Source organism: Ascidiella aspersa, chromosome 1, assembly GCF_963924565.1.
Source record: "Ascidiella aspersa chromosome 1, kaAscAspe10.2, whole genome shotgun sequence".
Classification (NCBI taxonomy): Eukaryota; Metazoa; Chordata; class Ascidiacea; order Phlebobranchia; family Ascidiidae; genus Ascidiella; species Ascidiella aspersa.
The window spans coordinates 19,669,407-19,682,165 of NC_139447.1; the positions used below are offsets into that span (position 1 = coordinate 19,669,407).

Genomic DNA, 12,759 nt, shown 5'->3' on the forward strand with positions numbered 1-12,759 from the left:
TATAAATGTTCGAAGAATGTTATTTAACAATGAAAGTTGGTGCATTTTTAAACACATAAAAGATCACCAGTTATGTTCGAGACATAAGTCAATTATAGATAGTTAAAATCTAAAATCTAGATAAACACTACCTATGCAAACCAATTAAGCTAAGATCCTGATACCACAGAGTTCAAAGTTTACCTGATTCTGCTTAGACAAAGGACTGTTTACATACTCTCGAGGAAGATCAGCACTATCAGTTTTTTCTTTGCTGTTTAAAGAAATATAAGCACAAAATTATTTAGGTTGCTGGACCTCTATACCAGTGGTTCCCAACACATTTTTAAGGCGCCCTATTTTGAAAGAAAATCAGTTTGGTATAATCCTGCAACCCAAGCAAATTGTCGTAATATCATACAAGATTGCGTTACAAATAAATTGCACTACTACCAAAGCAGTTACTTTTTCCGAAAACATTATGTTTATCAAATCACTAATAAGATAGTTATACTCATATGCTGTCAGTGAGTTTTTGAAATCGAGGCGTTAGTTTGCTTGAGAATATAATCGCATGTCAGCTTTAACTTTCAGCCAGTTTCGCTGTTTAGTTTTATATTTTTGCGTTTATAATTTGCGGTTTTGTAATCTCTTCACGTTTTAACTTTTTTTATTGTTCTTTTTTCTTTCAGGATACAATATGCCTGAAAAGCAAGCGACCCAAAAAAATAATCAAGCGACCCAACTTTGGGTCGCGACCCATGCGTTGGGAACCACTGCTCTATACAACACATTTGTAAGTATGTTTATAATGAGTTGCAACCTGGCATAATGTGTTGTTTGTAAAAATTGTCCCATAATTAAAAATATGGTACAGACATTGATGTTTAACCAAAAGTCTCCAATTTTTTTTTTTGCGAAAGCCACTTCCTAGGAGTCAAACGGTCTCAAGGGGTCGCCCTCTTATTATTTATTGAAAGAAAAAAATTAACTACGGTCCAAAACAGGGGTCTTACAACCATTAGTTCATTACGATTACCAATATTAGTTTACTACTATAAAATAAAAAATAAACTCAAATAAACATATATAAAAGTTTTTATATTAAAACAAAAATACTCTTTAAATGTGGCTTAGACCATAATTATAATTGTACATATTTCTTTTTAAATTCTAGCCAAAATTTGTAACCTAAGAGCAAAAGATGTCAATGTTTTGCTTATTTGAAGCTAAATATAATTGACTCTGGTTTACACCAAAGTGGTTGTGTAAGTTTTTAAAGCTTACAAAAGGGATGGCATGGAGAAAAAAAAGGGTGAGAACCAGCCTTTTTTAATTTTTTTTTTTTTTTTCAAATTTTTTTTAAAATTCACAATTTTAATTTTGAATTAAACTGTAAGTTAAAAAATACTTTACAAATTATTTTAAAAAATCTTTGAGCAATGTAAAAAGTAACTTTTAATCGCTTGGCAAATCATAAATAATTATCCTTAGTACATTTGGCCCAGTATCAATGTTCTATTGGGCTAAGTCAACCAAGTGCTTATGATAGTTACTTAATTATAAAATCATACCTGCTTAACTTTTCAAAGCAACCATCACACACTCGCACCTCCTTTTCAATTCCAAATTTAGGGATAATTGCTTGGTTCCCAGAACATTTGTTACAAAATATACCCCCACAGGCCCGACAGTGATGCTGTAAAAATGATATTAAAGTTTAGAAGTCATCACTATGGCAATTATTGTTTTGAGGCAAAATTTGTCAAAATTATTTAAAGCGTAAATCTCTAAAAAATCAACAAAAACATAAGGTGAGTTTTGTGAAATTTTAGTTCAGTCTAAAATAATTTTTTTTAGATCTAGCCCTTCTGAAGCTGCTTTCTGACCAATGATTACGGCTTACATATCAATAGTACACCGTTTGCCTTTTTTAACTTGGAATATCGGTCTAAACAAGATGTGTGAAACGTGTGACCTTTGAGCCGCATGCCTCTTGGTACAGTAGTGATTCTCAAACTGCGTGCCAGAAAATTTTTTTGTAAGTTTGGAAAACGGGTGTTCATATAACTGATAAGCACCCAGCAAGCATGAGTAAAGTACATGAAACAAAAAAGCAATCAAAATAATCTTGCCATTTGCATCATCATGGCTCTGTGAATATGAATTTTGTTTGGTTTCACAGAAAATAGAGGTAAAAACAAGAGAGTCTTCTTAGAATTGCCGGTAAAATGCGGTCTGTTTGGCAACAACAAAACTCATATTTGCTTTCCAAATCACCCATTGCATTAAATTTTATTAACTAAAGTTGTTTAACAAATATAATTTTTTTAGTAAGCAGGCCCGATTTATTTTAATATATTTTAGTGTGCCGCAATAAAATATATATACATTGCTTTTGCACTAACTGCACATATTAAACTTTTTACACTACCAGTATGGTTTTTGCACTAACTGCACATATAAAATGCTGCTAAAATGTCTGTATGCATATCTATTTTAAGTTAAGATAGCATGGATTCAATAAGTGTAATGATAAAAAAATGTTTCTTAGTTAATTGGTGTGACCTGTTGAGGACCTCAAATCGTCTCATGGGGCCAACAGTAAGCATTAAGTTTGACAACCCTGGTTTAGGTCAGTGCTGTGCAACCGAACGTACAGCTCAGAGAGTAGTTTTTAAAACCTATGGCAAATAGTTGTAATTTGGAAATACTTTTAAAGCAAACTAAACTACAAGGCCATTAGGTTGTCAAAAAAACACAACAACGGTTTTCAACCAAATAAAAGCGAACCCTGCAGAAATTATCCATATGCTTTTATTATTCTCTGTGGTTCGCACTTTTTTATCTTAGTTGTTGTTCCACAAATATATCTTGTTTGGCACTCCAATAAGACTATATTTAAACATTAAAGTACAAAAAACAATAGTTCAGTGAGTTATAATTTCTTAATGCCATATGGAAGCTTTACATAGTCTCCGATCAACCAAAGCATAGTGTAGCCCAGGCAAGTCCCAGAAATTTAAGCGGATTGTTTTAGGACTTAAAAATTCCAAAATTAGATTTAGGGAATATAATAAGTCAAATTTTAGTGCCTTGGTGCATATGTTTATAAACACTCTTCTAGCCTGGGCTGCGTTGTATAATAGCCTATGTGTTTTTTGTCGTTTTGGATAGCCCTAATTTTTTTGGTATGCTGCCAAATTTTGTGACCAAAAGCTTGAAGAGCACTGGTTTAAGCTACAGCTTTCAAAACTAACCAGTGTCTTGTTTTCTTTGGTATTGTATTAGATGTCTGTTTGATATACAAAGAATATTAACTAGGCATTTTCAGGAGTTTTGCATGTATTTCAAAAAACAACTTTTTTTTTCAACAATCATCAGCAAAACACAAAAAATTCAACACCACTATTGCAACACCAAGACACTATTGCAGAACTTCATACAACAGTTTATTACCTAAATTAATATCTTCCCAATAAGTCCAAATTTTGTTAAAAATAGCTATTTTTAGCCCAAATCATCACTGATAGAACTGCAACAAAAGTTATGCTGGTCAACACTTTAATAGCATTTTGCTGTATACTAACTTTTAGTAAAAAAACAGCTTTCTTAAATCATGTGTAGATCTGCAACTATATACATCGCAACTATGTCACAAAGCTGTTGACATAGAGTTGGCAGATTTTTATTTTTATAGGACACAGCTTGGCAACACATTTGTTTTCTTGAAACATTTTTAGACATATTTTACAAGTGTGCATATTTATCAACTTAAATCTAAATTTAACTATTTTTTGTGGGGTATATTCATGTCAAAAATATAGAAAAAATCACAACAACTGTAACATAACCCTACCGTTTCCAACTTTTTACAAAGTAACTGTTAAAAGGCGGTACAAAAGCAAGCAATGTAGCTTGATTTGGCTACAACGAATATGAGAATTCCCGGATGTTAGAGAATTGAGTGCTAAACTTTGGGAGCGTTGCAGAGTATGAAATCATAACTCAATTTTAATAATTATTTTGTTAATCCTACTTGTATAGTTCAAACCACTAAAAAAGCTTCAATTAGCTTAACTTAAATTGTTTTTTTTAAATCTGGTAAACCCTAATACAAATGTTATAATGTTATTTTTTATTGTTTTTGATTAGTTTAGTCACAGTTTAACTCACTGTCTGAAGCGGCAAAGTTTTTAATGTAATTGAGCCACGCTTGTTGAGCGAATGCAAAAACTAAAATCAAATGCAAAACTAAAATCCAATGCAAAACTCTGTTTTTCCTGTCTTGTTTGCACAAGGGTCGACTGTAAATGCAGGATATTTTTCATTATTTGTTCAGATTGGCTGATTAGCAAGTGTATATACCGTAATTGACAATGCTAAATCAAGCCTTCTTTATTTTTGCTAAAAACATCAAGTTAGGAAAGCTAATGTTCCTTGCTGTTCGCTGTCTGCGCTAATAGCAGATGTTGAGGATTAATGTCATTTTTTTAACTGAAGTCGCATTTTTATTTAATAATAATTATTGCAAAATTATTCTCTATTGACATATTCTAATAGCACATGTTTAGTGTGTAATTGACGGAACTTATATTTCACAGCAGCTGTTATTATACTGTAGTATATTTGGCACACAACACCAAAGGGAAGAACGCAGCTCAAAATTCTTTGGGTTATATCTCCGGAAGTAAAGAAGATATTGAGCGGAAATTTTTACACATTACTTAAAGCAACCTAAGCTAGCCAGCAGTCAGACTTTTTTTTTTTAAAAACTTTAAAATATTAATATTCATATTTATGAATATTAATATTCAGTAATATTCGGCCCTAAAATTAAAATGTGCCCTAAGTGACTTGCATAGGGTGATAGCTACTAGTCTACTCTTTAAAATGAGATATGACTCGACCTCCAATTATTCGGGGATAAGTTATTAATATTTCTTCAAAAATTCATAAATGTGGATAATTTCAAATCGGACAAAAAAGCAAAAGTCCCATAACTCAAGAAATAAAGAAGATTTTCAGTCAAAATTTTTACATATCACTCAAAGCAACCTAACTTAGCTAGCAATCAGGCTTTTTAAAAAAAGATATTAATTTTCATATTTACGAATATTAATATTCATATTTACGATCAGTCATATTCGGCCTTGAAATTAAAATGTGCCCTAAGTGACTTACATAGGGTGATAGCTACGAGTCTACTCTTTAAAATGAGATATGACTCGACCTCCAATTATTTGGGGATAAGTTATTAATATTTCTTCAAAAATTCATAAACGTGGATAATTTCAAATCGGACAAAAAAGCAAAAGTCCCATAACTCGAGAAATAAAGAAGATTTTTAGTCAAAATTTTTACATATCACTCAAAGCAGCCTACCTTAGCCAGCAATCAGACTTTTTAAAAAATTATATTAATTTTCATATTTACAAATATTAATATTCATATTTACGACCATTAATATTCGAAATTAAAATGTGCCCTAAGTGACTTTCATAGGGTGATAGCTACGAGTCTTCTCTTTAAAATGAGATATGACTCGACCTCCAATTATTCCTCCAATTATTCGGGGATAAGTTATTAATAGTTCTTCAAAAATTCATAAACGTCGAAAGTTTCAAATTTTGTCAAAAGTTTATAGGCTGCATCAGTTAAGCAACCCGGCCGATCCTTCAATCAGGCTTTATCAAAACCTTGACAAGTTGTTATCAGTTTAAGTTGGTTTTGCGCGGTCCATCCTATAGCTGACATCACGCGAATATAGCGATTCTGAAGTCAAGTATTTTTAGGCTCATTGTTTTGATGAAACAATGTACAATGCCAAATTATAATGTAATACAAACCAAAAAAAGAATACATTACTTGGGACAATTTACTCAAATAAAATAAAATTACCAACAATACAATTAAAGCTGGATTAATTTTGAATGAAAGGAATCTCCCGCAGACAATGAAACGTAAAAAGACAAAAACTGATAGTGCCTATCCACACAGCAAAATATAAATTCCTGTAAATTTTTAAGAAACAATTTATTTATTACCTGTTTTTAAAATATTCTAAATGTCACGGATACAATTAAATTAATACTTGGGGTTACCTTCCTTTGAACAAATCCAAATTCTGTATTACATTTTGAACATTCATCTCCATCATTCCAAACGGGTGCCTAAATTAAATAATGACAAATGCAAAATGCAGTGCCTGCTCTAACATTACTAAGACACGTTTATATAACAAACCTGGACATAAACGAAAATGTTTAAGAGACTAATTTATTTTTATAATAGTGGAAATCCATTATTTTTCTTTACTCTATCCTAAATAAGAAGTCTATAAGGAGTGAAGTCTATAAGGAGTTGACATAGTAATAATCAAAATACAGTAAAACTAACAGTTATAACTTTTTTTCTTTAATACACTGTTGTGGTAACAACAGTAATTATTGAATTAACTATTACGCAGACTTTTTCTATAAGACTTATACAAAACAGCATTTCAAAAATTTATATGGAGCATTTTTTTACACAAAAAATATTACAATACAAATTTATAAACTAGAACTAACCTTTTCTGACGTAAACATGTCAGAAATATTACTTGGTGGTGGTGGAAACTTGTATCCTACAAAAAAGAGAATTTGGTTATCCAAACATTAGTTTATACAAAATTGGAATTTTATCACAGTGGCATTATTACAATGTTCCTTATAGCAGTGGTCTCCTACCTGTGGGCCGCAAACCAACAGGGGGACGCCTGAAATGTTTGTGGGGTCGCCATAACTCACCATATTCCTGCTGTTTTATGAGTGGATGCAGCAAAACGCATTTCGTATAACTCTTTTAAAGTAAAATACCTAAAGATTTTAGCAAATACTAACTTTTGAACTTTGATGCAATCAATGCTAGACTCTGTCTAATCATGTTATTAAACTACTCATTCGTTTTCAACCACTTGGTTTGTAAAGCGGGATTCAACGCAATGAGCATATAAAAAACGAAACATTGTAATCGCTTGCAAGTAGAGCATTACATGCGGTTATGTTATCAAATTGGAGCAGCGTTGGCAAAAAACTAGTGGACACTATTGTGTAACCATCACACTGGATGTAATATACAGTACTGTTGAAACAAGTTGTCATGTGTTGTATTTAAAGTCATTGGTTAAAAAAAACATCAAGAGCAATTTTTATTTGCACATATGTAGACACAGTTTACGTATTATTTAAAATATTTATATTTATATCTGAAAACAACATGGGACGTAATGTAAATTCTCATTTAATTTTGGTTAAATTGGAGTCACTCATTAGAAAGGTTGGAGACCACTGCCCTTTAGGATGCTATCAAGGGTAAAAAAAATTAACAAATTCTGATTAAGCATTGGTATTTAGGCCCTACGGAATCTTTTTTTTTTTCGAAGTTATCAACATAAGAAAAATCTGTAACTTGTTTAAAGTGAAAACTGCGTACTGTTAAAACCACTGCAATATGCGCCAGAATTGCCTTGACCATTGGGCGGTTACACCACGCTACACTTAGAAGTCCTCAGTGTAATCTTGTTTCAAGCATGTGCAATACTCCAAATAAATAGACTCATTTTTATGTCTGGGAGAAATTAAATGAAATTATTGCAAGCCTCTAGTGCTGTCCCGCGCATATTGCTCAATCTCTTCTTTGCAATAAAAACATCCGTCACATGGATAAACCAAACCAATAATAATTACAGATTATAGTCACGAGATAATAAAAACAAAAAAGTTTGCGAAATAATTATATTTTTTGTGTTTGGCAACAAGTTTTGGCAGGCAGGCAGGCAGGCAGGCAGGCAGGCAGGCAGGCAGGCAGGCAGGCAGGCAGGCAGGCAGGCAGGCAGGCAGGCAGGCAGGCAGGCAGGCAGGCAGGCAGGCAGGCAGGCAGGCAGGCAGGCAGGCAGGCAGGCAGGCAGGCAGGCAGGCAGGCAGGCAGGCAGGCAGGCAGGCAGGCAGGCAGGCAGGCAGGCAGGCAGGCAGGCAGGCAGGCAGGCAGGCAGGCAGGCAGGCAGGCAGGCAGGCAGGCAGGCAGGCAGGCAGGCAGGCAGGCAGGCAGGCAGGCAGGCAGGCAGGCAGGCAGGCAGGCAGGCAGGCAGGCAGGCAGGCAGGCAGGCAGGCAGGCAGGCAGGCAGGCAGGCAGGCAGGCAGGCAGGCAGGCAGGCAGGCAGGCAGGCAGGCAGGCAGGCAGGCAGGCAGGCAGGCAGGCAGGCAGGCAGGCAGGCAGGCAGGCAGGCAGGCAGGCAGGCAGGCAGGCAGGCAGGCAGGCAGGCAGGCAGGCAGGCAGGCAGGCAGGCAGGCTAGAAAAGCAACCTGCAGTAAGGTTGGAACTCAAAACGTCCGGCCATACCGGGACCGTCAGGCGTCAGAGACACAACTCAAATGGAATGCAAAAACTAATCAACAATCCTTCTTATTTCATATATAAGTATTACATATGACCAGCTGATTTGACAACAATAACAAAGACTTCATGTTGTCGGGATGCTCTAAACCTATACCCAAGTACAATTTATCATTACCTTCAGCCTTCATAATACTGTACAGATTGCAGGCAACTTTATATTCATTGTTATCTTTAAATCCAACTCCCCAAGCTTGGATGACTTCGAGTAATTTGTTTTTAACATTATCACTGGTAGACGTCTGAAAAATAACATAGGTCAATTTATTTGATGATCTAGTTTAACAACTTATAGCCCGAACAGGCAGTGAAGTGATATTTTACTGAGTGCACAGTTTACACACATATCTTTCACACATGAAATAGCATGGAAAACGCTTAATGTACAAACAATTTCTTAAGGTAATAATTTACACGGACAGAAGTCTGAAACTATTGTGTGGGAAGTTGACAGTGTTGTGTATTATAAATCGCATTATTTTGATTAAAAACTTCCTTTGTAATGACTTATAAAAAAGGAATGCAATATTTCAAAATAAAATTAAAAACATAGGCACTTTAAGATGTTTGATACTAAACACATTGTGGTTATTTTAAAATTGTGTTTTTTTGCACATGGTTTTATTTGTGAGGCATCACAGATACCAAGAGCAGCTTGAATGCAGTAATTGGCTTGGGACCAAGACGTTTTAATCTATGTTTAAAAATGTTCAGTAATTTGATAAATATTTAAAACTATATAATTTAAAAATTGTCATATTTTGATTATAAGGCCCAACAATATAACCAGACCCAGAGCCTGTTTCCATTTTATGCAACTGCAAGCTCCACATATTAGACATATTTTTCATGTCAAACAATATTTTACTTAATTCTATAGTTTTACATTTTACTTAAATCTATAGTTTTACATTTTAGAGCACCTCTGGCCTCTGCATTATCTGTAAGCTGTTTCTATTAAAATGAAAAATATGGTTGTATAATATGAATAGTTTTACTTAAAATAACAGTTGATACATCAGCCGTTATCGTTGATCAAGTTTGAACATGTATGTTTATGTATCTTGTATTCAGGAAGGGGCAAATTTTCAAAAAATGATGTCAAGGGGGGCATGAAGCTTTTTTTCCGATTTGGACAGCTTGTCACTTGTAGTTTGTTAAATGATAATAGGAAACATACCAAGAGAACTAACACCAGTTTAAACTGTTTTGCTAAAAAGCATTTCGCTCCGTGCCAATGATCTTTGGCAGAAAGTCATTGGAATGCATTCTGATCAGTCAACCTGAACAAAAGGTTAAAGCGAAAAAATATCCTGCGTTTACAGTCGAACAAACAAGAAACAAAAAACGGTGTTTAGCGCTTGATTTCGCATTGATTAGCTTAGAGGCGTGACCCAATTACATTAAAAACATTGCCGCTTCGGACGGTGAGTTAAACACTAAAAAAAGAAAGACTATAATGTCACTTAAAAAAAAGGGGGGTCCGACCCCCAAATCCCCCTGGATATGCCACTGGATCAACATACAAAGAACAGCAGTTACTTTAGGATTCTTTCTGTATAGGCGGTGGTACGTGTTGAACGATTTATAGCAAAAATGATGCTCAAAATATTGAAACTGATCATACAGCCCAGAATTTCCCAGTATTCCAAAGCTGTATTTGTAGGCCACAGTGCCTTTGGTTAAAAGGTGGCTTTTTCGTTTGCGGGAAGTCAGGTTCTGCCAACTTCACATTTTTTAGCAACTCTTGTTAAAGTTGCTCAGCAACGGGTTATTCACATTTCACTTATCCTAAACTGTCTATGAAGTCATTTTTAGAATCTTTGAGATCAATCTTTACCTTATGATATAATTTAGGTTAGGGTTTGTTGTGACTCAACAAACCTTCATTTCTCGAAATATACTTACCCTTGCAAAATTACTTTATTCTGGTCAGGTGGTGACAACCTAGAAATTTAGTGTTGTCTGATATTTGCCTAAAGGACATTGCCATCGATATATTATATAAACGTTCTTTTGTTGGCCATTGGTTATTATTTAGTAAAATCGTTGACTCTGCATTATGCAACTATTGCAATGAACAGGCCATATTGTGTAAGGTTCAATTAGAATCAAGTCAAGCTTGTAAAATCACTTGACCTCGGCTGGATATTGTTTTGAAAATAGCACCTGTTTCTACGAATATTGTGAGCTCTATAACCTAAAATTTTATATTTTGCAGTAGAGATTAATATTCTGTTTTGCAGTAGAGATTAATATTTGGTTACATTGTTGAAACTTGTATTCTGTTGTATATTTTGTTTATATCTAACATATAAAAATAGTGCCAATAAATATTGTTTCCACATAACTTGGTTGGACAAAATAATTGTGGACTGATTAATTTAACACAACCGAAGACTCATGGTTACGCCTTACTAAAATGATTAGGGTTAACTAAGCAATTTAAATAGATAGTAAGGCAGGATTTTGGTGCTTTCTTTTTGATATTTTGGCAAATTTCTTGGTTGTGAAAGAATAACAAAAAAGGGGTTTAAAAATTAAAAATTGGGTTTTCGGACAAAATTGTAAAAGCAATTTTTTAAAGATTGTTCTGGTGAACATGCAACGGTTCGTTGCAGGATTGCTAGGGCATATGAAAACATTGCGAAGATTGAGCATACTCAAATTAGTTTCTTTAGAGGTGGACATACTCAGCATCAGTGTTGCCTCTAATTCTTACCACAAGCTCAATATCACCTGTATCAACGCAACAGACCACCTAATCACTGCTTACTTGCCATTAAACAGAGCATCTATAAAACTTGTTGCCAATATAATTATTTTGCAAACTACTTGTGTTTTTATTAACTCTTAATAATCTGTAATTAGCTGTGGTTTGGTTTGTCCATTCCAAGGATGTTTTTGTTGCAAGGGAGAGAGCAGGAGAGCACAAGAAGTGGCACAATAATCTTCATTAAGTAATGAGTCCCTTTAATTGGAGAATTGTGCTCGCTTGAGACACAATTTCGCTAGGTAGTTTGTGTAGCGTGCTTGGAGTGTAGTAAGATTTAACCATCTATGGTCAATGCAATTATCGCATGTATTGCATTGGATTTAACGGGACGCAATTTTAACTTTAAAACAAGTTACTGGTTTTTCTTACATAGATAATTTAGAATAAAATAAGATTTTGTCCTGCATCTTTCCTGTTTATAATGACATAAATTCAGACTGGTAATTTAGTCGATTCATGTAGGACACTACACACAACATTGCCTTTTTTACTTTCATTTTTGCGCAAATTCAGGAGACAACTGGAGATTAGATTCTGGTAAACAAAAAATTTTAATTATTTTGTTTAGCTTGAACACTTTCATGAAAAAAGTGCACAAGTGCCCAACATTTTGCACAAATTTGCAAAACAATGAGTTTAGCGGTCATACAGATTGCGTTTGTTATATAAATAGAAATTCATATATATATATATTATGGCGAAGCACAGATCGCAAGATTGGTAGTTTGTAATGTGGCGGACTTAGTCAAGCGGAACGCGGTGCAACCACCTAATGGTTGAGGTAATTATCGCGCGTGCAGCAGTTTTAGCAGTTAAGAATTTTTAACTTTTTAACGGGTTATGCATTTTTTTAAAGTGATGTACGCATTTTTTTTTTGTAAAGTGATGTACGCATAAGTGATAACTTTAATGAGAAACAAATTTGGCCTTCACGTCTTTCCTGTTCATAATGACATATATTTAACCTACTCCTTTAGTTGACACAACACACAACTTTGCTTTTTTGGGGTATATTATAATTTGCAGTGTGCACTGTTTTACTAAAACAATGAGCGCACCTTTTAAGCATTAAAAAACAGCATGAAAAGTTTTTTTTGCACATAAAAGCACATCGCAGGTAATTGTAATAGTTTTGTTTAAAAAAGTTTAAAGCTATTACGACGCGAGGTTTTTTATATAAAGCAAGTACTTTCCTATGACACACATACAGTGGAAAACACAGATACCTTGAGCTAAAAATATCTCCAAATTAGGAATTAAATAAAGTTGTAAAACAAAAGATTCGCACGTATCGCAAAAAAATTCCAGTTACTGAGAACCATGGCCTGGTGTCTAACCTCTATGTAAAACTTAGATTCCAGTCAACTGCACTACCTTGTTTAGACAAAGTAAGCCCAAATCCGTCGTAAAAGATTTAAATATGACTGAGTTAAGTGAGCCTATTCGAGACACCAAAAACTAATCAAAATTAGTAGTTCAAAAACTTGTCAATCACAAAACCACGAACCAAATTTTGCAGTTACTAAACTATCACCCGATCCGTCAGGAATTGGTGCAGTTCTAAGCAA

The 12,759-nt window shown here is 34.2% G+C and overlaps 1 protein-coding gene across 2 annotated transcripts in view; it reads right to left on the reverse strand.

Moving 5' to 3' along the window:
• The window catches only part of LOC146168186 (hepatocyte growth factor-regulated tyrosine kinase substrate-like), a 72,887-nt gene that overhangs the window by 27,396 nt on the left and 32,732 nt on the right, over window positions 1-12,759 (reverse strand). For both annotated transcript variants that reach the window (XM_083390951.1, XM_083390950.1), the window contains exons 4-8: window positions 8,534-8,657; window positions 6,552-6,607; window positions 6,084-6,152; window positions 1,554-1,678; window positions 184-253 (exon numbers count right to left, since the gene is read on the reverse strand). In XM_083390951.1, the coding sequence (XP_083247077.1) occupies window positions 184-253; window positions 1,554-1,678; window positions 6,084-6,152; window positions 6,552-6,607; window positions 8,534-8,657 (444 nt within the window). The remainder of the gene's footprint in view (window positions 1-183; window positions 254-1,553; window positions 1,679-6,083; window positions 6,153-6,551; window positions 6,608-8,533; window positions 8,658-12,759) is intronic.